Consider the following 26,126-nt stretch of genomic DNA (forward strand, 5'->3'; position numbering starts at 1 on the left):
TCGTCATTTTTCCGGCATATTTCCCGCAGTTTTTACTGCCACGTTTTCCAGTCCAAATTTCACCCGATTTTGAGTTATTTTGACATGGTTTTCCGGTTAATTTTCCGGTTTTTTCCAAATCGTTTCATAGCTCAAACGATTTTATTATTATTGGTGACCACCCGCACCAAATGGATGGTTTTCCACGCTAATTGTTTGGTATTCAACTGCTCCAATACCATGTTTTTCCTACTCTTAAGTTGAAGAATGTAGTTCTATTGCCATGTGATACACTCGATGTGATTGCACATTTATTTCAATCCCCCCTCTTACAATATCCTACGGCGTATTGTCTAGAGAAGTTCACTGCGTCGTTGACTCTTTTAATTTTATTCTGAGCATGTCCCGCCGTAAAATCGAGTCTCTTACTAATTGCGCAACCACCCACACTGTCCTACAGCGCAGTTAGTTGTTTTACGGATCTGATGCGGAGATTATGTTTTATATCTTCGTTTCTTGCTAAGTTTTCAAAGGCCCTACATGCCAATGATGAATTTTCATCTTGATATTTGTGTTAAGAATAGAGAGGAATAAATCTGTCAGATTTCATTGACAGTAGCTTTTTCAAGCTTAGACAGTAGCTCTGTTAGCCTATGAACATAGCTTTGCTTGCCTGCAGCAGTAGCTTTATGTAACTCAAGATTCTTTGAATCATGGGTTCGGTTTTGCTATGTCCTCGGTTTTGACATGATCATTTTTTGGTCATTTTGAACGAGATATGATGATTCGAGTTCTTTGAAATTCACAAGATCATCTATTTTTTATGTTCACAAAGCGATTAGAGGATCACCTCACCCGTGCTCCACACGGTGAGGCTGAGCCTGCCCCTCTCGGCGGCTCCATGGCATTCAGGTCGTCTTGTGATGCCTCCCGTATTTTTTAATGCCTCCATAACAATCTCTGATGCCCATCGCTCATTTTGCAAAGCTTGTTCTTTTGCTAGATTTCAAGGAAGTCCTTATTTGCTAAGTCTCTAACCGAGAACATTCAATTATTACAAAGTATTTAAGGTGACATTAGTGGACCCTATCCAACCGAATGCGGATATTTTTCGGTATTTTTATGGTATAGGTTAAGAGCATCGACGCGTTGGTCACACGTCGCTTTGCTTTCCACAAGGAACGCTGCATTTGCTATTTGCTATGATCATCATACTAAAGGCTCACCATCCTTCCCATCCTCTCAAATCTATTTGATTGGATACCGTTGGAGAGTTCACCTCCATGACTTTGATGATTTCGTTTTGCATATCTACTGGGATCGTCGTTGAACATATTATTCCTCATGTTCATTCATTGCATGATCCAGTAGAGCTCGGACTTGGTTATGGGTACTAACCTGCCGATTTTTGCATGGGGTTATGTTATGATGTTGTATGCAGCGACACTTATTCGTTTTAGACCCACAACTTATCAAACGTTTAGTGCGTACCAGATGGTTACTGGATACGATCCCAACGTTCTTTTCATTAAACGCATATTTGGTTAAAGTTGTTTATGTGCCTCTATTGTAGTTATGTCAATGGGCTACTTGAAACGATTAAGTATTCTGGTTGGTTATGATTTATGAATCACCAACACTTGTCCGCTATTTCCAATCTACAACCGTTGATCTCTATCCTGCGATATTAGCAGACGGTCAATTTGATGAGACATACTTCCCATCGTTAGGGGGAGATATGGAATGCTCTGATTCTGGTTTTAACGCCAGGAATTGACGTGGTATGACACTATGTCTCATTATGATCCCGCACTACTTAAAGTGAGCAAATGTGCAACGCATTATCTACCTCCAGAAAGTCAAAGATTCGATGCTCAATGACTTTACCGATATTGCGAAGGTGACGAGATCACACATAAATGTTGTGATGTGCCGGTAAGGTTGGAACTCTCAGAATATCAGAGAATTTCATATGACCTGGTTCCAGCACCATTGGCACCATTCCTGACAGTGGGAAGGAAGCTGGCGATGGCACCATCGTACGATGTGGTGTTGTCAGTGATTACACCAAAAAACAAGGGCGGCAAACGCAAAGATGGACTAGTAAGGGTCATAGATTCGGTCTTGGCTCCTACCTAGATAAGGGGAAGACCATTATTCTTTGGAATCAAAACCAGATAGAAGTGAAGTGCGTAGGCACAAGTATTTCACCCATCATCAAGAGATATTCTCTAAACATATGTATCAACTAAGTTTCTGTGGGACGCTACAGACTCCTTTTGTTGATGTTAGAGAAAAATAGAAATCTCACGAATTGATCGTATACAGCACGCGCGTGTGTTTAATGGATTGATCTCCCATGATTAATGATGTATTCGCTTATGCTCTTATTCTGTTGTAAAGCATAAACGATGAGCAACTTGACCGAAGTGGAAAGAATCAATACAGGCTGAACTAGACTTGTTATGTTGGTCGTTGTTCGTAAGTGTAATGAGAAAGATGAAGTCATGTGATATATGCAGGACTTACGGCGCAAAGATTGTCTCATTATCCTAATATTGACTATGATGAGTTATATTCTCTCGTTATGGACATAATTGCTTTCCGCTACTTGATCAGTAGTAGTGTCCATGAAAACTGATTTGCAGCATATGACAGTGGTCATAGAATATATGTAAAGGGATCTTGGCGCAGATATGAGAGTGCCTGAGGGACTTTAAATGCCTCCAGATCACGGAGAACTTATGTAATCAGATTGCGACGTTCGAGAGAACATAGTACAATCGGTTGCAAGAACTCATACCCATATGTGTTCATATGAAAGATAATTCTTGATTCTCTATTTCTTCTAAGTAAAGATGATGAAGAGATTCAATGAGCTATAGATTCATAAATGTAAGTGTCATTGGAACACTATTGCTTTCATTATGACGTGATTAACTCTGCGCTTATGCATCGTCATTGGACTTGCATTGCTCGTTTGACATGGGTTTAGTTCTACACTTAGTGAACCACACAAATCCTATCCACACTAACGCCGCCAGCAGCTCCAGCAACATCAACGTACGCCTTGATATAGCAGTCGACACTGGTAGCGTAAAGGATACGTATGGTTCCGCTTCAGACCAAAATCAGTTCTTCATTGGTCGATTCCCCCATTCTTTTTGCGAAAGACACATTGAATGTGACAAATCAGAATCTGTCCAGTTTCGTAGGTCAACTTCAACGAGACCTACAAGCCAACTCGCTCGATGAAATATGGTGAAATTGGTACCGTTGGAAAGGTCTATGTGTCTACTTTTCAGAGACACAAACCATTTGTTCGTAGCTATCATATTGACTGAGTTATGGCCATTTTAGAAAAATAGGACAGTTTTGTCCGCAAATTTGCAAGTCAGTCAACTTCGACAGAGTACTGTAAACTACTCCGATCGAACTAGGTTATGAACCTTATGTCACTTGAAAGCCACGTGTATCTACTTTCCAGAACATTTTACGGTTCGCTGATACCTATTTTAACGAAGAAGTTATGGCCGTTTAAGTAAATAAATGTCATTCTATCTGAGAATCTGATTTTCATTACAAACTCTTATTTTGAGTTGTTATACAATCTTGTTTCCTAAGATCTAAGTTTTGCTAAGTATAGCATGTATGATCTAAGGATGTGTGGCTAGATTAATAATTTAATCATTGGCCCAATACTACGTTTGAGAAGCATGTAATGGACGTTGTATACGTTGTTCTTTGTACTCCATGATTATAACACTAATCATTAGGAGTTGTTTCGTAGACTTCAGGGGGAGTCTACCTCACATGATGCTATCAAATGTAGACGGTGCGTTGTGCACTTTTTCCCTTCGATCAAGTTTTTGTTTTTACCCAAGAGGTTTTTATTTTGCTTGACAAGGTTCTTACCGAGGCAACGATGTGTGCACCATGCAACCTAGGCATGCGACACAAGGGGGAGTGTTCCGGGAGAATTATTATTCTACCCTTGTATGTGTCTTAGCCTTATTAAGTTTCCTATTAGATATAAATTTGCATCTCTGTAATAGATTAGGACTCCGAATCCTGCGGGATTCAGGTAATGTAATGCATATATATATATGCCCACATATCATTCAATAATACACAATTTTTCATCCTGAAACAGTCATCTATTTTTCACAATTACCCTTAATGAATATAGAAATATATAAACTTTAAACAAAGGTTTGAAAAAGTGTTAGGCGGTATGCAGGCGGACAGCTACCTCCTTGCGCATAGACGGTTAGGCGGCTCCTATACGGATTCGAATTATTAAATATTTATTTATTTTTATGCATGTATTTAAACTATTTATATGATTTAAAATATATAATGATGTTTAATATTAAATTTTTAAATTTTTTAAAATCAAAATAACTTAAATCTAAAGTCCATACAAAAATATTATAACATAAAGTAAATTATAAAACAAATGTAGGACTAAATCTCAAGTCTTTCTTCTCCAAATCATTCTCTAACTCTTTTGGTATTAGACTCAAACTCAATATCTATTTCTTCTTCCAAATCTTATGTGTTATCATCCGAAATAAAATATGCTTCATGAATTTTTTTTTATTTCCATTGCGATTTAGTTTTTTTCTTTTTTAAAAGTCCACTGATTTTGATCACCACGGACCACCGAGAACCGCTTAGGAATGTTGTAGACCGCCTAGGTGGTTGTCAAATCTCTTGAACACCACGAATGACCGAATACACAAAAAGCGTGGCGGTGACCCGCCTTTAAACACCTAGGCGGTTTACGCGGCCACTTTTTAGAACATTGTTCTAAACACATACCGAACATCAATTCGGGTGTCACTTCCTCTTTGACTCCATCTCAATCTCATAAGTGTAGTCTTCAATCATTACTCCATACTTGATAAATTTTTTTTGTTCAAATTCATTCAATTCCGAAATCTCTGATCTGTGGTATAGTTAATGAAAATACGCAATGACTTTTTCGGGGAGTTTCAAAGGGAATTCCTTTCACAGCCACAGATTCTCCACCATCTCTGTTAATTTCATACCCAATATTTCTTCAATAAATCTTTCATGTATAAAATTTATATATAATAAGAACCCTAAATGGAACTCATTGACATCAGGGCCATGAGGGGGGGGGGGGAAGTGAATAAATCGATAAGAATTTATTCGTGAATGGATCAGAATCATCACATCAAATGAATAGAATTAATGGAAAGGGATCTCGGCTGGAAATATGTGATATAGAGTTTGTAGGGAAGAAGGGTAAGGTTGGAAATAAATTATAAAATAATGAATGTTGGGTATAATTAGAAGTTTACTATATACATTTAGTAGCACCCTTTAATTAATTCTTTTCTCAGTTTCCTAGTGTTAAAGTTTATGTATTAAGCGTGTGTTTATGAATTGATCGATCGGATGATACTTCAATTTAGGTTCAAATATTTAACAGATTATAAAACACGAATATAATATGACACCCACTTACACCAGCCCTGCAATTGGGACTTTCTTTTTTTAACCATTATGCAATACGCAACGGATTCGATTAGAATATGCGCGACATTGAGACCACTACTTTCTTAAAACCTCAAATTCTTTTTTTACTATTAATAAAGGAGAAGCAGGAAGCTCTTTGAAATAGAGAGGCTAACCAAATTATTAGAACAATAAATAAATATATATATATATATATATCCATTCATTTAACCATGGAGTACGTGACCCCAAATAACTACTGTTAGGGCGCCTTATTGAGACGAAGAATTTGACGCCTCAATCTTATATAGCATGTCATTTTACATTGTCACGTTATTAATTGAAACACACACCATTTCATTGTTAAAGGAAAAGATAATCTTATCTTTATTTGTAATAATCTGAATTTTCAAGTTTAATTTCTAATAACTTCACGTAAATCATTATGCTTGGTAATTCGAGTTCTACACCTTTTCGTCGAGGTCTATACGAAATGAAAGTGATTTCGGAAATTTAAGGTTGAAAAACGTTATGTTTTCAGTGGCTTAAGAGTTGACTTTTATTCTGTCCCTCATCTCTGAAAACTTCCTTCACGAAACTTGTAGAGCTCGTCAATACGAGTTCGTGGACACATGGCACACCTTAATCGGGCGTCCTATGTGAAAGTTGTTAGCAACAGAATTTTGGTTTCCGATTTTGGACGGTTATAAAAGGATTTTTTTGGAAACTTAAAATCAGAAAAACCAAAAGGAAACCCGATCCGGCATAACCCCCATTTTCGCCAAAACCACCTCTGAGCTCCTCTCCGGCGATCTCTCTCCTCCGGCCGTCCTGTTCGACACCAGCGGTGTCGTTGGAACCGCACGGCTGAGCTGCGTCGACCGGTGGTAGTGGCGACCCACCCCGTGCTGCGTCTCAGCCACAACCAAAAGGGCACAACAGTGGCACTGTTGAGCGTGACGTTGTCGGCGAGGTTAGGGCATGAGACGACCGTCGCAGGTCCACCCTCCTTCTTCTGGGCGCGAGTCCACCGGCGGAGAAGCTCGAATCGAGCTGATTCACCCCTGATCTCCAATCTCTGATTTTGGTTGCTTGCGACGGCGTTTTCAGCGGTCTCCGACCGAATTGGAGCTAACTGCAGGTACTGTTACGATCTACTCTTTGTGATCTATGTTTTTTATGTTGAAAGTTTTGTGATTCGATGAAGTTTTGGGTGGAAGAATTTGTAGTGCGCGTGTTGCCGCCTAGGGAGGCGTGTGGGAGGACGTTGGGCGGCGGTGAGTAGGTATTAGGCCTTGGACAGTTGTAGAAAGAGAATTCGTTGGTTTTGGTGGCCGCAAGTAAGGTCACTGCGACTGTGTGGGTGGCGCGTGAGCACCACGCGCGGCTTTCGTAGGGTTGTGCGTGAGCCCCACACGCGGCCGTCTGTTTGGCGCATGAACAATGGTATCAGAGCGTAGGTTGCGTATTTGGTGATTTATCAATATCATCCAAGAGCGATGGCCCGACTGCAGCGGATCCCTATCACATAATCTACGGTATTGATATGTTACTGGGTATGCCTCAGTGTTAGGAGCCTCACCTTAAGGTTTTGTCCTCTAAATAGAAGTGTTGTGATGATACATCAATTATTCTTCTCCCCTCTAAATATCTTGGTTAATATATGTTTGATCTATTTTATTTGGGTCCAAGATTATACATGTATTGACTAAGTGTTTAAAAGTTTCAAGGTGATGAATTTAGAGAAATGGTGGGCTAGAGGCCGAGGCCGAGCTAGGGGTGGAGGCCGAGTCCGCAATGTGGAAAACCTTTATGAGGAGGAGGCACCACCTGTCGAGCAGGTATACTCAGAGGTTGTCGTTAGAGACGAGGTTCGTGTACTTAAGCTGATCAAGGACATCAGTAGTCTGTCAGCGCCATCATTTCATTGGGGTTTGGATCATATGTTGGGGGATCATTGGATCGAGAGTATGGAGACCTAATTTGAGATGGTGATGTGCTCAGAGATTGAGAACAGGATGATAGACACATTCTTCTTAAAAGACGATGTTATGGATTGGTGGAAGAGTACACGACAGACTGTAGATGTGTCCACTCTGACTTGGGAGGGTTTTGTGGAACTCTTTCGAAAGAAGTACTTTCCATCTACGGTGAAGGAGAAATTTGAGCTTGAGTTCCTTGCTCTGTGCATGGAGATATGACCGTCAGGGAGTATGACTCCCATTTTGCACAGTTGTATCGATTTGTTAGGCCGATGGATATGACCTCCTTGGCTCAGAATTTCCTACGGGTAATTAGGCAAGAGTACAAGACCATCATAGCAGCACTTTTTCTGACTACAAAGGAGTTGATGTATGAGAGTACCTTGAATTTGGAACAAGTGAATAAGACTCGAGGAGGCGATGTCGAGTCTAGAGATGCTCGTGGAAAAGGGAAGGCAATCACTTCAGGTGGTGGGTCTGCGGGATCGAAAGGTGGATCTTGGAAGAAGCTGAGGACCTATCACTTGACTCCAGCTAAGGTGGCAACTCCACCTGTTAGGGTTGCACCTGTCAGACAGTTGTCATTAGTGAGGTGTTTTGCTTGCTGCGAAATCGGTCATTATGCATCAGTTTGCCCGAAACAGAGGAAGTAGGGATGTTACAAGTGTGGACAGGCGAGACATATAGCTAAAAATTGCACCTGACCTTAGCAGGGTAGACAAGAACATCAACAAAGGCAATTACATACGGGCCAAGCCAAAGTGTTTGCAGTGGGTCAACAGGACACAGGAGTGAAATGTACCTTATCTATTTTTTACTACCTTGCTAGAGTACTGTTTGATACGAGAGCATCACATTATTTGCTAGTTTGGTAGTGGAGGTGTTAGGTTTGATCCCTACATCTCTTGGAAGTTCTTTATGTGTCACTTCACCTCTTGGAGTGTCTCTTGAGCTTGAGACAAACTGCAAGGCTTGTCCTATTGTGATCGGAGGTAGAGAATTCTCTACTTTCTTGATAGTGATTCCGGACTAAACCTATGACGTGATCTTAAGACTTGATTGGTTGAGGCCACATCATGCTTTGATTGATTTCTTTGACATGGTAGTGTTTTTCCATGTTCCCGGAGAGCCAGTTTTTCGTTATCGTTGCCTCAAGTCAGATAATGGCATGAGAACAGGAGTCTTGGCACATGTGGAGTCTGTGGTTAAGGAAGTAGTTATTGCAGACATTGTTGTGGTGTCCGAGTATAGTGAGGTGTTTCAGGAGATACCGGGTTTACCTCCTCGAAGAGTTGTTGATTTCTGCATTGATGTTGTACCCGGTACAACATCTGTGTCGAAGGCACCTTATAGGATATGGCAGAACGAACTTAAGGAGTTGAAGGTGCATATATAAGGGTTATTGCACCAAGGGTTCATTAGACCTAGTGTCTCACCTTGGGGTGTGCCGGTGTTGTTCGTGAAAAAGAATTATGGTTCACTACGGTTGTCTGTGAACTATAGGGAATTGAACAAGATGACCATCAAGAATGGGTATTCCTTACCTAAGATTGATGACTTGTTCGATCAGCTTAGAGGGGCTACGGTATTCTCTAAGATTGATCTGAGATCCGGTTACCATCAACTCAGGGTGAAGGAGGAGGATATCCCTAAGACAGCTTTCAGGACCATGTATGGACACTATGAGTTTGTTGTCATACCCTTTGGTCTGACAAATGCTCATGTTGTTTTTATAAGTTTGATGAACCAAATATTTAGCCAATACTTGGATGATTTTGTAGTAGTGTTCGTGATATCCTGATATACTCCAAGTCATAAGAAGAGCATGTGATGCATTTGAAAATTGTGTTGTAAACTCTAAATGAAGTTGTATGCCAAGCTTGAGCAGTGTGAGTTTTGGAAGGAAAAAGTTAAGTTCCTTGGTCATATGGTCTCGGAGGATGACGTGTTAGTAGATCTATCAAAGGTGGAGGCAGTGAAGAGTTGGAGTCGTCTAAAGACTCCTATAGAGATTCGTAGTTTCCTTAGGTTGGTAGGTTACTACCAGAGATTCATTGAAGGATTTTCTAGTATTTTTTCTCCTTTGACCAAGTTTACCAAGAAGGATATTCAATTTGCGTGGACATGAACATGTGAGGAGGCCTTCAACAAACTAAAGACTAGATTGACTACGGCTCCAATGTTGACAATTCCCACTAGTGGGGGTGGTTATGTTATTTATAGCGATGCATCGCATCAAGGCTTAGGTTTAGTGTTGATACAGCATGGAGGTGTGGTTGCTTATGACTCTAGACAGTTGAAAGCTCATGAGAAAAACTACCCCACTCATGATCTAGAGCTCGCTGTAGTTGTTTTTGCCTTAAATATTTGGAGGCATTACTTGTATGGTGAGAAATTTCAACTCTTTTCTGATCATAAGAGTTTGAAGTATATGTTCTCACAGAAGGAGTTGAACATGAGGCAGAGGATCTGGATGGAACTTTGGATTATGACTTCACTTTGGAGTATCATCTTGGAAAGACAAATGTGGTTGCCTATGCCTTGAGTAGGAAACCGAGGGGTATGATAGCTTCTCTCATGGTTCAGAAATGACTTATGCTTGAGACTGCGTCTGAGTTTGATTTGTGCAATCAAGAGGATAACCAATACAGCCTACACTAATTTCAAGGATTATTCAGAGTCAGGCAGAAGATAGATTCTCACGAGCTAGGTTGGCAGATTTCATTGTAGATTCGCTTGATGAATGCCCATCTGAGTTGATAATTGGATCCGATGGAGGTTTGGGATAAGATTGTGTGTTCCAAATTGTGCAGATCTCAAAGAGGAGGTCATTCGTGTAGCACATCGATCTCATTATATATTGCACCTAGGGAGCACCAAGATGTATAAAGACCTCCGTAGGCAATTCTGGTGGAATGGGATGAAGAAAGACGTGGTTGAGTTCGTATCAAAGTGCCTTACTTGTCAGCAAGTGAATGCAGAGCATCATCGACCCGTTGGCATGTTGAAGCCATTGCCTATTCCTCTTTGGAAGTGAGTACAAATTTATATAGACTTTGTGACAGGATTGCCCAAGTCTAGAAAGGGTCACGATGCAGTACGAGTGATTGTGGATCGATTGACGAAATCGGCACACTTTCTTCTGGTATCGATGAAGTACTCAGTGGATGTGTTAGAGAAGTTATATGTGGACGAGATAGTTAGACTTCATGGTGCACCTGTTTCTATTGTTTCTGATCGAGATGCACGTTTCACTTCGAAATTTTTGGGTGGTTTACAGAAGACTTTAGGTACTACCTTACATATGAGTACATCATCTCATCCTCAAAGTGATCGGCAGACAGAACAGGTGAATCAGGTGATGGGGGATATGTTGAGATCTTGTGTTCTTGATTTTAAGGGAAGTTGGGAAGATCACCTGAGGTTGATTGAGTTTGCCTACAACAATAGTTACCATTCTAACATCGGCATGGCACCTTATGAGGCTCTTTACGGTAGACCATGTAGATCACCTATCTTTTGGGCCGAAGTTGGTGATGAAAGGCTAATGGGTCCTGGGGTCGTTCAGGAAACTTCGGAGAAGATCTAGATTATTCGAGATATGATCCGAACAATCCAGAGTAGACAGAAAAGCTATGCAGACTTAAAGAGGAGACATGCCGAGTTTGAGATTTGTGATCATGTGTTCCTAAAGGTCTCTCCTATGAAGAGTGTGGTGAGATTTGGCAAGAATAAAAAGTCAGCTCCGAGGTATGTTGGGCATTTCGAGATTCTTGAGAAGTTGAAGATTTGGCCTATCGGCTAGCTTTACCTACGAGCATGTCTGGTGCTCACAACGTCTTCCACATTTCCATGTTGAAGAAGTATGTATCAGATGAGTCACATGTGATTGATCACATCTCCATTAAGGTGAGGGAGAATGCCACCTTTGTTATCGAGCCGGTTCGTATTTTGGATAGGTCGACAAAGAAGCTTCGTAGGAAAGAGGTGGAGTTGGTTAAGGTTTTGTGGAGTCACCATGATGAGAGTGATGCCTCTTGGAAGCTAGAGTCGGATATGAGGACAAGGTATCCGCTGTTGTTTGTCGAGTAGAGTGCTTGAATTTCGGGACGAACTTCCTTTAACGGGGTGGAATGTAATCACCCGAATTTTCGCGTTTAATTTCTGATAATTTCATGTAAATTATTATGCTTGGTAATTCGAGTAAAATCACATTCTACACCTTCTCGTCGAGGTTTTTACGAAATGAAAGTGATTTCAGAAATTTAAGGTTGAAAAACATTATGTTTTCAGTGGCTCAAGAGTTGGTTTTTATTCTGTCGCTCATCTTTGAAAACTTCCTTCACGAAAGTTGTAGAGCTCATCAATATGAGTTTGTGGACACCGGTGTCGTCGAAACCGCACGGCCGAGCTGCGTCGACCGGTGGTAGTGGCGACCCACCCCGCGGTGCGTCTCAGCCGCAACCGAAAGGGCACAGTAGTGGCACCGTTGAGCACGACGTTGCCAGCGAGGTTAGGGCACGAGGCGACCGTCGCAGGTCTACCCTCCTTCTTTTGGGCGCGAGTCCACCGGCAGAGAAGCTCAAATCGAGCTGATTCACCCCCGATCTCCAAGGAAGTTGGGCGGCGGTGAGTAGGTATTAGGCCTAGGACGGTTGTAGGAAGAGAATTAGTTGGTTTTGGTGGCCGCAAGCGAGGTCACGCGCGGCTGTTTGGGTGGCGCGTGAACCCCACGCGTGGCCGTCTGTGGCGTCGCGTGAACAATATTTCGTGAATAGTGTTTGTGTGAAACACTGTTTTAACTGTTATTAATATTCACCTATTGTTTTGCGGGTTATTTTCTAAGTACGTTATGCTACTAGGTGACCGACGAAACGAGTTAGTGAATCTCTCTTGGTGTCGTAAAAGTTACACGCAGGAAATAATGTGAGTAAATCTCACTATAACAAGTCTACCATTGGCGGTGACTAGTATTTATGATTTCTTTAAATGTTAGAACTGTTCTGTCAATATAATATAGTGAGTTGTGTATGAGTACAAAAAAAGTAAATACAATACATACATATGGTTTGCTATATTATATAACGTTATGGTTTTATTTAAATTATGAAAATTTTATTGTTTGCGATTAACTGTGGCGGATGGGACCGGAAAGGCAGATAATGTACCTTCCGGTATAATGCATTATTGGTGTCACTTGTTATTTATTGTTGTAGAAGAGTCGCTTGGTTTTAGTACATAAACATGCGTGAATTGTTATATTGTACGTGGTTTTAACATTGAGTCTTGTTAAAACGTTTTCTGGTCTTCGGACGGTGATGACATTTAAATCGGGAACCAAGCCTTGGCCGGGTGTTGGTTACAATCAGTTAGAGTTCTAGTTTGTCTGTCTTGTATTGCATGAGGGGTAACCAGGTGGGCTGCCAAGTCTCATAAGTACACATGTTTTAAAAATGTTATTTGTTACATTTCATTTGTATGTGATGTATGTTAAAATGTCGGTTTACTCATACGGGCTGAAAATCTTACCGGGTTTGTGTTTACAATCCCGGTACACCGAATCGATGGTGAAGGGATAGTTCTGCAAGTGGGAATTAGCAGGCTCATAAAGCTTACTCTGAGTATTACTAAGGGTTTCCTTCTTCTGTTTGTGGTGAGGATCGAGTGAATATTACATCTCCAATTGTTTTAATAATTGAGTGTATAAATTGGTTATGTATTATTCAAATCGACTGAGTCGTGCTTTTAATTCAGTTTCGATACACTATTGTTGTAAGATGATTTCAATATATTTGAGATTATTTTAGAGTTTTCATGATTTCGAATTCGAATTTTAATCATTCGAAATTTCAGAATCGTGACATTACTAAACCAATATTTATTTTAAAAAGTTACCTTACACGTGATTCTAATCTTATGGTAATTTATCAAATTATATAAGACATGTATAATAACAAATGTTTTTATTTCATAGTACTCTAATCTTATTTAATACATGTGTTACGATGTTAAAAAAAAGTTTCCATTTTAATTTGTGATACTAAATAAGTCAAGAATTCTTTCAAATTTAATTCATGATTTTTCAATTTATAAATGTTATTTACATGTATGAATTAAAATTTTAACTCTATCGAACTATAAAAAGAAAGAAAAACAAAGAAAAAAACTCCACCGAATATTGTTTTGGTCTTTTGGAATACTCTTTTGGATATATATATATATATATATATATATATGTTATTCATATGAACTCGCATACCCAAACAAATATTCTAAAAAATATTGAGTTTTCACTATGTGTCGGGGCGTAAATCGATGTATGATGATCATAAAGCTGTATAAAAAAATAATGTATGAAAACGATGAAAAAGAAAATTAAAAAAATTTATAGGTCCCTTAGATTAATAAAGATAAGATTATTTTTTTCTTTTAATAATAATATAATATTATTATTTTAATTAGTGCCATGACAAGATAATGTGTCATGTCATATAGGATTGAGGCGCTAAAACATTTTCCTAACTAGAATTAAAATTTCACTTGAAGTACTATCACTGTATCAGGAGTTCAGAACATCATAAGTAATGGCCAACATGTCGTTTTATGAGACTTGCTGGTCATACACTCATACAATATCGATCATGATGAAAGAGCAAGCATTTGCATAATTAGATCCAAAGTTTTTCGAATTATACACAAAAATTGAATTTTACATGGATGATCCTTCAGGGGTGACTTGAAAGAGGAACAAGTTCGCACTATGAACATTTCTTTATCTCGTGATCGGTCTGACATATGTATATTGTGTTTTCAATTTCATATATAGTGATTCTAGTTACACTTCCATAATTTTTATCTAAACATCCATCATCATTTTTTCCCTGAATTTTCCAAAATTACCTCTTCAATTTCTATCAACACCTGCTTTTATTTTCTTTTTCTTTTTTCATTCTCATGTTCTTATGTTTCCAATCTAAAAAGGAATTGATTCCATTTTTATTTTCATCTTTTTATGTTTTAACATGAGATTTAATCACTTCAAATTAAAAACGATCTCAATTAATATAGATTGGTTTCATAAAATTGATCATCAATAAGATTTTTAACATAATAGAAAAATTAGAATTAAGATTTTTCAACATGACACTCTACAACTCTAATATAGTAAAGGTTAAATTGAAATTTATTTAACTCCCAGACTATATTATGTTTCAATAGAAAATGGAGGTATGTTGTAAATTGAAGAGGTGAAACCATAAATACAAGAGTTTTAAAAAAAAAATTAAGGTGAGAGTTTATAGAATGGGTCAAATATGATTTAAACAAGGCAAAATTGTCAAAATGCACCTCAAACTTTGTTAAAATTGTCAATTTGCACCCCGAACTTGCATTTGAGTCAATTTACCTCCTAAACTTGGTAAAAATTGCTAATTTGCACCCCATTCGTTAAATTTAATTATTTCTATTCAATTTTGCATCACATATCATGCATATGAGGGGTAATTTTGTCATTTTCTATTTATATTTTTCTTAAATATAAATATAAATATTCTTTAAAAGGATGATTATTTTTTTAATCAAATTATTTATTTACATCTTTTTTCTACATACTTAAATATATTTAACATATTTTCGAATTATATATTTAACATACACACTCATTCAAATACAGTGTGTTGTGTATATATATATATATATATATCCAGAGTGAAATTTCACTCTGAAATTACAGAGTGAAGTTCCAATTTTGGCACACTTTTCGGTCAAATTTTTTCTCCATAAGTGATTCAATATTTAGGTATGCTATTTAAGATCATCTCTACAAAATTTCATTTAATTTGGACATCGTTAAGGTATTGAAATTAGATTAAATCAATGGATGAATTAAAACTGTTCAACATGAACCTTCGTGTAAATCTCAATTTTGAAAGCTCAAACCATTGTCAAATTAGATGAAACTTTGTAGAGATGATCTTGAATAACATACTTAAATATTGAATCACTTTTGGTGAAAACTTTGACTGAAAAGTGTGTCAAAATTGGAACTTCACTCTGTAATTTCATAGTGAAGCTTCACTCTGGATAGGGACTATATATATATATATATATTATATGTACACATTTATTTTAAATTTTCTATGTATTTATTTATATTTTTTAATATATTTTAACATACTATAGCAGTGGTATCACGTAAAATAATAAATATATAAATCAATAACATGTTTCGAAAAAAATAAAAAAATATAATAGCAAGTGTCCTCTTAATTAATTTTATTAATTTATTTCATTATTAAATATGAATAAATATATAATGACAATATTGTCCCTCAAATGCATAACATGTGACTTAAAATTGAATGGAAAACATTAAATTTAATGGATGAAGGCAAATCGGTAATTTTTACTAAGTTTATGAGGTAAATTGACTCAAACGCAAGTTTGGGGTGCAAACTGACAATTATGGCCAAATTTGAGATGTAAATTGGTATTTTTGCTTTTAAATAATTAATGAAGTATAAATAGCAAATATGAAGGTGTATCTAGAATTACTATTTCATATATAGTAGGATCGACTGAGAACAACGGTGAAGGAAATATAGAGTGATCGAAGATTCCTCTGTTGTTTTTATAAGAAATGCGAAACTTTATACTTTACTATGTGAAGCAACAAAGACAAATGTCCGATAGACATGAGTCCTCAAAGTGGTCTATATTAATTTCTTTTTATTTTTAGAAAGAAAGTACGTGGTCAATATTTCATAAAGTAGGATCACTAGGATGTGTAGTAATTAAAATGTTAATTTACCGTGGTTTTAACCAAAAATTTAAATATACGACATGCACCATATATGCTATTAAAATCTCACTTTATGATACTAATTACGGAATATTGTTCAACGCGTCTACAAATTGGATGTGGGAATTGATATTATACGTACTATGCAGGAATGCAGGCCACCAGTACAAATTGGAAAACGAAAACCGATTTCTGCGTACGTAATTAGCTACCTCTAAAGGGATTTGTCTACCATACGAGCATGGTTATCTATTAAGAATGAAATACCTAAAATAGAAGACGGAAATAATGAGAGATTTCAATTACATTAAAACATTTTTAGTTACGATGAATGTTATTTATTTATCATAAGGAATTCGAATAAAAACTACTTCAATTACTAAAAAATCATTAATCATTTTAACCTAAATATAATATACTTTCAAATAAATTATTGGATTACGTTTTTGAATTTAAGAATGTTTATTTTCTTATAGTACTATTTATATGGAGGAAACACTAACTAAAGATATACACCATGATGTATACAATTTAAATTAAACTATTTAAAATTTTGGGCAACAAAAGTTAATATATGATTGAGTAATTTTGGGTTATTGAAATTACGTGAGAATATTTTAAGCATAAACAGTTGATTCTTGATATTTCAATCCCAAACCCACCTCCTCCCTTGGATTTTCAAATCCGGGTTGTTAAGAATTTAAATGAGTATGTGGGACTCACATTTATCTCACGTGGTGTATTCCCTTAATGTTATTGGTCCATTTTTTATTGTGATTGTTTCTAATTGGTTTTTATATGTAAATAATCTTTTGTCATTTTCATCGTGTGCATATTAATTTTATCATAGTGTAATATGATTGGTTGAGTACACCACATGGCAGTGTCACGTGATGTGGTAGGTACACAAAATAATTACTCTGAATTTTCTAAACCCGGAATCATTCCCTCTCTATGTCATTCCAACCTCTTTAAGTAAACGTGCCCTACATCCGATGCATACTATACATTCTACATCCGACGGTTGACAACAAATATTATTTTTCTGACCTTACTCATAAAACAATATGGACCGTCGGATATGAGATGTATAAAATGCATCAATATATACTAGAATTTTCTGCTTCTAAAGAAATCACAATCATGTAATGGAATGCATTTATATTCTTATATAATTCTGTAATCTACTACATTAATTCAACTTTATAATCTTGTCGTGCCATTCGGCAAACTAAGCAAATGCCGTCCTGGCATGCGGCAGCATACTATTGACTCTAGAGTCTAGCCGTACTAATCAACCCATTGAACCCAAGATCATCCACAATTACAACCCCTATAAATGGGCGCGGAACTCATTTTTCACTACAGAAATAACAGAATCGACTGATCCCATCAAGCTCACCATCGATCATCTCAAATTAAAGAGCCAAATTCATTTGCAAAGAAAGCAAAAAGCTGAGCACTAGTAAAAATGGCCTCTTCCCAGCTCTACATTGTTTTTGCAATCCTTGCCATTGTGTCCCCTGCAATTTTGGCGACAGATTTTATTGTTGGTGATGACAAAGGTTGGACCATAAATGTTGATTACCAAGCTTGGACTCAGGGAAAGATCTTTTATGTTGGTGATAACCTCGGTAGGTTAACATATATCAAGCTCTCTACACTGTTGTATAATTTTCCTGTAATTAATTTCTTCTTTCCTTTAATATCTGAATAGTGAATACTTATTCTGTGCTTTTCTGCTATATATGGCATGCAGTATTTAACTACCCAGAAGGAGTTCACAATGTGCTTAGGGTTAACGGAACTGGGTTTCAAGGATGTGCAGCCCCTGCAGGAACTGTGGCATTTACAAGTGGACAAGATGTGATAAACCTAGCAACCCCAGGAAAGAAATGGTATATTTGTGGTGTTTCCAAGCACTGTGAAGTTGGACCCCAGAAACTTTTCATTACTGTAATGCCAGCTTCCTATGCTCCTAGTCCAAGCCCCACTACCTCGGCGGCAACTACAACTGCTGTTGATGGAACAAGATTTGGGTGGATGATCATTGTTGTTGGCATTCTTGGCATGCTCATCTAGGCTTGAGAATGAACTAGTGCTTTATTCTTCATGCCAGTTCCTATTTTATTTTCTTCTATTTGATTAATTCTTTCATGTTATCAAGTGTGATCGATGAGTTTCGGAATGCGAATGAGAGTGTTGATTTTTGAAGCATTCATGTACATGAACTTGCATGCCAGTTTATTGTTTTATTCGTCATACTAAGCAGCTTGGATAGAAGAAGTGCAACGATAATCATCTGATTAATAGAGATATAGCTACATGCACCTTTACTATTTAGGGTCTTATTTGGAGAATTGGAGTTTGTACCGACTTTTAAATTGGAGGTATTAAACGAGAAAATAATGCGATTTTCATCAACCATTTGCTAACAATCCGAAAATAACGATACATATGCATAGAGATGTACAAATTTGGCAACAACAGGTACTTCTCACTAAAAAATAAAAAAAACCTATTCTCTCTCTAAGGTTGTGAGAGCCGTCAAAACTTTGTTGTACCCCTCTCGTCCAGCGGTGCTCCGCGGGGTTGGGCTTGCCTCGTCGTCTTCGTGAGCATGTTGGACAGGTGTTGATGTTGTGGTGAAACGTTGACTTCTAGATCCACAGATTCCGACGCCCAATTCCCAATTGTCCTACTTGGCATCAAAGCCTTTGTGTGGTTGCGAGTTTGTTTAGTGTTTCCTGGTGCGGCGGGCGAAGATGCTCAGATCGATTTCAATTGACGTCGGCGTTGTGCCCGTGTCTTGATGTCAGCAGTGCTTTTGGGGCATGGGGGTTCTCTCCTTTGACTATCCCTTTGCTTGTTGAGTTTTTTTTTTTTGTCTTTTCAAGCGGGGGTAAGCGTCAGTTGATCTCCTGTAGTTGGCGGTGTCTTCGTGGCAGTCGTGGTGGCATGGTGTGGTGGTGGCTCGCAGCTCTAAGAGGTGGAGATGGTAATTTGGCTGGATTGGCGTTTGGGCTTAGGATTTGGTTTTTAGTGGGTTGTAAATCTGTAATAAGTTAGACATGTTTTGACGATATGTTGGGCTAGTTCTAACATTATGTCAGGCTTGTCCCGATTTTAGTTTGTTTAGTCTAGTTTTGGTCATTAGTTTTCTTTTGGTTTGATTAAGTATCGCTTGATCCATGCTCGTCATGGTTTTAGTTTTTCTTTTCTTTTCCTTGAATAGTGCGGAAGTAGATTTAATGGTAAGCATATCCTATGTATCACTATGGTATGTGTATTATGAAGCATTGCCTACCCCTCATTGTGGTAGCGGGTGGATATGTAATGACCTCCCTATCTTGAGTTTGCCCTCTATAAATGAATTATATCTTTAAAAAAATGACAACAACACTTTCAAACGAGGAATTGAGGATGCACTCTAGTCAATTATGTTTGTCATCACTAGCGTGCTTCCAAAACCATCCAAGAATAACATCATTATCTGTATTTTATCATTACATGTTATCGTTGCAAAAAATCTCAATTATCTATGGTACGAGGATGTATATCACATAGCTATTTATAATTAATTGCATAAATTTACAACATCGGCAACAATTTAGTCGAACTAAATTATGACATTAATTAACAACAAATTTATCACATTCAGTTTACATATATACATATAATTGAACAAAATTACCATAGTTACAACAATTTGTTCAAAAACTTGTAAATTATTGTAAGTGAAGTAATTATCTATAGTACAAATACAAATACCTAAATAATGACTCGTTTTACCACAATGACGATAAATTTATTGTCATATCTATAAATGTAGGTATCATGTACAAGTGAGTGCCTAAGAAAATTCCAAATTTATTGCGAATGAAAAGTAAAAACTTGTCGAGAAAGTTCAAAGCTAATACCAATTTTGGTTGTTGCTATTTGTACCTAGTAAATATCAAGTGTACCGGCATTATTTTTATGACATCTTTACCCCTATTTGAATATGAAAAAATTAAAGATAATTGAAAATTAAGTTCATGCCTTGGAGGAGGTCATTTGCTATCCTCGATGGTCGATCGTGGTTTCTGAATCAAAATTTACTGGGTTCCAATTAGTATGACTACATGAAAGCACAGTTATATGAATACGTATCAAATAATGATAAAGGTTTCCTAATATAGCTAGTGTAATTAACGAGATAGAAGTATGATTGTGGGTTCCCATTGGGAATCTGGGACCTTCTGGGAAGTATCCAGACTTGATATACATAAGGATCGTGGTCGCGCGATGGGTTGTTTTGGAGGACTTCCACTCTCTCACACACCCTTGCTCATTCTTATTTTCTTTCTTTGTCAAAATACCCTTCATGTTGTTATTTTGCTGGATATTGGAATTTATAGGTTTTTTGTTTTTCAGTTGGATGCAAAATCTTAAAAATAATCGAAGTAAAAATCTAAAGAAGATTGGTTGATCTCTATTGTTTGGCACGATTGCATTTGAATCACAACGTTTGGTATCCTTGTTTAATTACATTGATAATAGTTTATTTATATTTTCTCATAAATGGGCAAAATGGGAAAATGTGTGCCAAAAATTATGATGGGTATACTTAAAATTTACTGGTACAATTTGAAGCAACTTACCAATTTATGCCATGAAAAACCCTATAATGCTGCTTATAATCACCATCCATACATAGCTTTGTCCGATAGTTACTGCATTACTAGGGGCTGGGGCAGGTGCTGTGTGCTGACTTTCGCTTGAACCATCTGCGCCGGATTTAGTTGCTGTTGAGTCACTTGAGCCGGATTTAGTTGCCGTTGAGTCACTTGAGCCGGACTCAGTCGGGCTTGAGGCACCTTTGCTGGATTCAGTAGGGCTTGAAGCACTAGGACCAGTGGAAGATGAAGATGATCCCACATCTATAGCAATCTTCTGCTTCCCCATCGCACAATGTTTACCAATACCACAAATGAAATATCTCTTTCCTGGGGCGTCAAGCTTTACAACATCATTTCCAGTTGTTAATGCCTTAGCGGTAGGAGAAGGATTACATTGTTGATACTCATCCTCCTTCACTTCAATCACATTGTGCGCTCCTTCTTTATATTTAAAAACTGCACATAGGATGGGAGCAAGTCACAACTTAATCCTTGTATAAATTTACAGATGAACAAAGAAATTTGAAGATAATTTTACTTACCAAGTGTGTCCCCAACAGCAAATTGTTTTCCCTTAGCCCAAGAATCATAGTCAATTCCGATTGTCCACCCGTCTGTGTCACCAACAACATACTCCTTGGCCAAAACCAAAGGGACAAAAATTGCTATAATTGCAAAGATAATAGAGAGCTGGGAAGAGGCCATTGATTTAGTTCAATTTGTTTGGTTTGCTGCAAATATGGTCTCTTTAATGATAGCTTGAAAGTTTTGACTCATTAATTTATAGGGGAATTAGAGGCCAACTTTCCTAACTAGTTAGGCTGTTTATTTAGTTATCTATATTTACTCAATTTTTGTTTCGGCCTAAAATAGCAAGTAATGAGTGATTTCAAATTTTCAATATGATACCCCACCATCAGACTTCCATTCAGGTATTGTTTACTTAATTTTTGTTAGCAATTTTTGGCTGTTGTGTATATCCTTTCTATTTTCATCATCGGCCAAAAAATGTTCGATATATAGACAGTTCTAGGCCCGCACCTTAGGTGAAGCCTATGAGGCAACAGCCTCAGGCACCAAATCTTGAAAGGCACCATTTTGATCGTCAACTTCTAAGAGTTCCTCTTAGATTAGCTTTGTCTCTCACTGTGGCCAGTGGCAGATTCAGGACTAGATCATTGGGGATACTTGAATTTAATTATAAAAAGATATTGGAGATTTTCAACGGAACCATAAAATTTTACTAATTGAAATCAAAATAGACGGGATATTTCATTGAAAGCATGAAGCAAATTTTTCGAACATTTTAGTTTTGACTCAAATTTGTTATTTTAGTCTAATATACACATATAACCATTGAAAAAGAATATTCATATATATCAGATAAAACGGCGTACATAATCAAAATCTAACACAAATACACATTTGAATAAATAAGCAACGTACTAGCGAGTAATTAACCTAATTAGCATTCTAGAATAAGAGATACTTGACTGAGGACACGCTATTGAGGAAAAACTATAAAGTTTAAAAGAGAAACAAATGAGTAGCGTTAGTTAGTTAAAGATGTTTGGCTTAGGAGAATCTCAAAATCAAAAGATTTAAAACCTAGTTTTTATTTTATTGTCTTGAGCTTGGGGATGCTTGAGTCACCCCAAAAATAGGCTATATCCGCCCCTGACTGTGGCACTCCTCCATCCTTGACTCTCTTGATCTCAAGCTTTAGATAATAAACAAAATGCATAATACAAATAAAAACTTTGAAGCTTGATGTTTCCAAAACACATACAAGCTTGATGTTTCCAAAACACATACAACCGGAGCATGATTTTGGGTATCACTAATTATGATTCATTGTAGATATATTATGGGCAACGAATCTAGGCATTCTTTTAATTGATTGATATGATTTCGGTGAGTAAGTAGGTGATGATTACTCTTCATTGCTTAGTGCCTCAGTTCCAATTTAAATTTTATATGATATGGAATATATCGTTTTGCCATAGAATTTCTATTCATCTACTAAAAAACATAACTTTTAGAAAAGTGGAGGAGAGTGAAGACAAGAAGAAAGAAATGTGTATTTTCGGTGGTATATTTGAAATATAAAAATGCATCATCCTTAGATTTCGTCTCATAAGTCTTCAAATCTCAGGTCCGGCCCTAGACAGTTCTAAGTGACTGATGCTTTAGCATGCGTGTGCATGGATAGAAACATAATACAACAGGAGAGATGTCAAATGTTCCAGTATGCTAAAATCTAAAATACTGTATATACAATAACCCTAAACCCAGCAGGAAAATCCTACCTTAGGTTTTCATATATGATGTAATTTCATTTTTTATTTAGCATATATATCCAATTTACTAATGTAAACTGAGACCTTATAGCTCATGCTACAACATTCATCTTTTCAAGAACAAAAAATGTAATGACATACTTAGCTTCTTGGTTTTAGGCCACGCGAAATTATTGTAACCACTTAATTATCTGTATATTTCATAGTACTTAATGGCCTCAATCTCTAAATAAAGTATCTAAAGCTACTTCTCTCACGGGATATACCTTAACAAAGCCACCTTTTCTGAAGAAAGTATTGGCTCCCATTGCATATCCCAAGTTCCCAACCAACACCATGGTGCTTGACAATTTGTCACACCACGTACCTCTAGTTTTTCAACTTTCTGTGAACTCACCTCAGAAAGCACACAAGGAACAAGCATATATACATGAAAGTGATGAAACAAAATATCATATATATCAAGCACATATGAGACTTGGAAAGACTAGCCATATAACTACGTGCATTGAACCAAAATGGACGAACGAGAAATTTCTCCATATTTTGATACTCATCTTATTGACATCCATGAAGTCTTACCAGAAGAGGAAGAAGAAGGAGATGTAATTACCAAAGAGGAAAATGGAAATGCAGAGAAACGCTTCATCAATAAACCCACTAAAGTTAGAAAGATGAAGAGACAGGTTTCTCTAGAGACTGGTTTTTCAGTGCTACGGAAGGAGTCGAAGAAGGCTAAAGATGAGAACGGTAGTGGTGTTAATCTTCCCAGAAGTGGAAGAAGTTTTGGAGGTTTCGATAACAGGTTTGGCATGGAAGGAAGGAAAGCCGACTTCAGCATTTTCAAGACCAAATCATCAACCCTCAGTAAACAAAACTCTTTGTTGCCATCAAGAAAGGAAAGATCAGAAACGGAGTCTCATCAGAAGACTGATAGAGAAGTACTCGATGACTCTGTTGATACAAGTGTTCCTGCTGGCAGATACTTTGCTGCACTTAGAGGACCTGAACTTGACGAAGTCAAGGTTAGTACGTAACTTAGTATCGTCTTCATATATTTCAAATAAATTTTCCTGTTATATATATTGTCGTGGTGTTAATGGGATTTCACCTTTTGATTTATGTTCAAATTTTAATCATCGATACTATCCGAATTAAGAATCAATGGTACTCATAATTCATATTAACGGTTTAATCTAATAATGTTAGCTTGACATGTATAATGTATTACTGGCCTACTGTGTGGGAACTAGGTAACTAGTTGTATAAAAATGTTGTCTAACATGGTGTTTACTGGCTTAATTACTGTTTAGAGCCTTGGGGTAGAAGTTTTGGAGCTCTTGATTGCTTGCAGGCTTGCAGCGTACACATTAGACTCTAATCTCTATAAGATATACGTACATCGATCTGTGAGCATCAACAACATGTACCAAAATGAATGTAAAACCTTAACCAAAATTTTTATGTACAATGACGATGAGGATTTTGCAGGATGATGAGGATATTCTCCTACCAAAAGATGAGCAATGGCCCTTTCTCCTCAGATTTCCAATTGGATGCTTCGGTATTTGTCTTGGTCTCAGCAGCCAAGCAGTTTTATGGCGTACTCTCGCGACAAGCCCAGCCACCGAGTTCTTGCACATCCCACTCTTCATAAACCTAGCTCTCTGGCTATTGGCAGTAGCAGTCCTATTTTGTGTCTCCTTCACCTATATTCTCAAAATCATCTTCTACTTTGAAGCAATCAAAAGAGAGTATTTCCACCCTGTGAGAGTCAACTTCTTCTTTGCTCCCTGGGTTGTATGCATGTTCTTAGCCCTTGCTGCACCACCAACTTTGTTCCCTAATAAACTCCAACCTGCAATATGGTGCGCCTTCATGCTACCCTACTTCCTTCTGGAACTCAAGATCTATGGGCAGTGGCTTTCGGGTGGGAAGAGGCGTCTTTGTAAGGTGGCCAACCCCTCTTCTCATCTCTCAGTGGTTGGAAACTTCGTTGGGGCAATTTTGGCTGCCAAGGTTGGGTGGAAGGAGCCTGCGAAGTTCTTGTGGGCAGTAGGCTCTGCACATTACTTTGTAGTTTTTGTTACCTTGTATCAGAGATTGCCAACAAGTGAAGCATTGCCCCGGGAGCTTCATCCAGTGTATTCCATGTTCATTGCTGCCCCATCGGCTGCAAGTATTGCTTGGCAGAACATTTATGGTGACTTCGATGAAGTGTCAAGAACTTGCTACTTCATTGCACTATTTTTGTATGTTTCACTGGTTGTGAGGATCAAGTTCTTCACTGGGTTTAGGTAAGCTGCCACTCCTTTAGTTGAACTAAGAAGATGAACTATTGTCATGAAAAAAAATCCATGTCATTTCGCCAGACTGAAGCAATATAACACTTTCAGATCGTAAGATAAGTGCACCACTTGCTAGCTACTCCTTTGGTTGTCCAGATTCGTAGACCAGTAACATGTAAGATTCTTATTTTATGTCCTGATTAACAAAACCGCTCGTACTGGTGCAGATTTTCGGTGGCTTGGTGGGCATACACTTTCCCAACGACAACATTCTCAGTTGCCACCATTAAGTATGCAGAAGAAGTACCGTCAGTTCTAACCAAGGGCCTCGCGGTTACTCTTTCCTTCATTTCATCAACAACAGTGTCTGTACTAATTGTATCCACTCTTCTGCATGCCTTTGTTTGGCGCACATTGTTTCCGAATGATCTTGCCATAGCCATAACAAAGAGAAGACTTGGCAAGGAGAAGAAACCCTTCAAAAAAGTCAATGATATCAAGCGCTGGACAAAGCAGGCTCTAACCAAGAACAATTTAGCAGCAAAGGTTTTCGATGGAGGGAAAGAAGACAGCTATCCATAGAAGCAGGCAAGGGAACACTCCCAGAAATGCTACGATAGTACTTGAAG

The 26,126-nt window shown here is 37.6% G+C and overlaps 3 protein-coding genes across 3 annotated transcripts; 2 read left to right on the forward strand and 1 right to left on the reverse strand.

Moving 5' to 3' along the window:
* The first annotated feature begins 17,719 nt into the window (after nt 1-17,719).
* Nucleotides 17,720-18,330, forward strand: LOC126795449 (blue copper protein 1b-like). The gene is made up of 2 exons (XM_050522288.1): nt 17,720-17,882; nt 18,008-18,330. The coding sequence occupies exons 1-2, from the start codon at nt 17,720-17,722 to the stop codon at nt 18,328-18,330; spliced, it is 486 nt and encodes a 161-aa protein (XP_050378245.1).
* Nucleotides 18,331-20,895: 2,565 nt separating this feature from the next.
* LOC126795450 (blue copper protein 1b-like) lies at nt 20,896-21,614 on the reverse strand. Its single transcript, XM_050522289.1, has 2 exons — nt 21,452-21,614; nt 20,896-21,365 (listed from the first exon to the last, which is right to left on the reverse strand). Exons 1-2 carry the CDS (start codon nt 21,612-21,614, stop codon nt 20,896-20,898), a joined length of 633 nt encoding a protein of 210 aa, XP_050378246.1.
* A 2,113-nt stretch (nt 21,615-23,727) lies between these two features.
* Nucleotides 23,728-26,098, forward strand: LOC126793157 (guard cell S-type anion channel SLAC1). The gene is made up of 3 exons (XM_050519599.1): nt 23,728-24,234; nt 24,701-25,506; nt 25,725-26,098. Exons 1-3 carry the CDS (start codon nt 23,728-23,730, stop codon nt 26,077-26,079), a joined length of 1,668 nt encoding a protein of 555 aa, XP_050375556.1. The 3' UTR covers nt 26,080-26,098.
* The last annotated feature ends 28 nt before the right edge of the window (nt 26,099-26,126 follow it).

This window comes from Argentina anserina, chromosome 5 (assembly GCF_933775445.1).
Source record: "Argentina anserina chromosome 5, drPotAnse1.1, whole genome shotgun sequence".
In the NCBI taxonomy this organism is placed as follows: Eukaryota; Viridiplantae; Streptophyta; class Magnoliopsida; order Rosales; family Rosaceae; genus Argentina; species Argentina anserina.

What these genes read in the sequence shown, in the direction of transcription:
- LOC126795449 (XM_050522288.1), top strand. Translation starts at nt 17,720, where the DNA reads ATGGCCTCTTCCCAGCTCTACATTGTTTTTGCAATCCTTGCCATTGTG. An exon ending in TTATGTTGGTGATAACCTCG is followed by an intron (nt 17,883 to 18,007) that starts GTAGGTTAACAT and finishes TATGGCATGCAG; the next exon opens with TATTTAACTACCCAGAAGGA.
- LOC126793157 (XM_050519599.1), top strand. Translation starts at nt 23,728, where the DNA reads ATGGACGAACGAGAAATTTCTCCATATTTTGATACTCATCTTATTGAC. An exon ending in CTGAACTTGACGAAGTCAAG is followed by an intron (nt 24,235 to 24,700) that starts GTTAGTACGTAA and finishes AGGATTTTGCAG; the next exon opens with GATGATGAGGATATTCTCCT. An exon ending in AAGTTCTTCACTGGGTTTAG is followed by an intron (nt 25,507 to 25,724) that starts GTAAGCTGCCAC and finishes GTACTGGTGCAG; the next exon opens with ATTTTCGGTGGCTTGGTGGG.
- LOC126795450 (XM_050522289.1), bottom strand. Translation starts at nt 21,614, where the DNA reads ATGGCCTCTTCCCAGCTCTCTATTATCTTTGCAATTATAGCAATTTTT. An exon ending in TGCTGTTGGGGACACACTTG is followed by an intron (nt 21,366 to 21,451) that starts GTAAGTAAAATT and finishes TCCTATGTGCAG; the next exon opens with TTTTTAAATATAAAGAAGGA.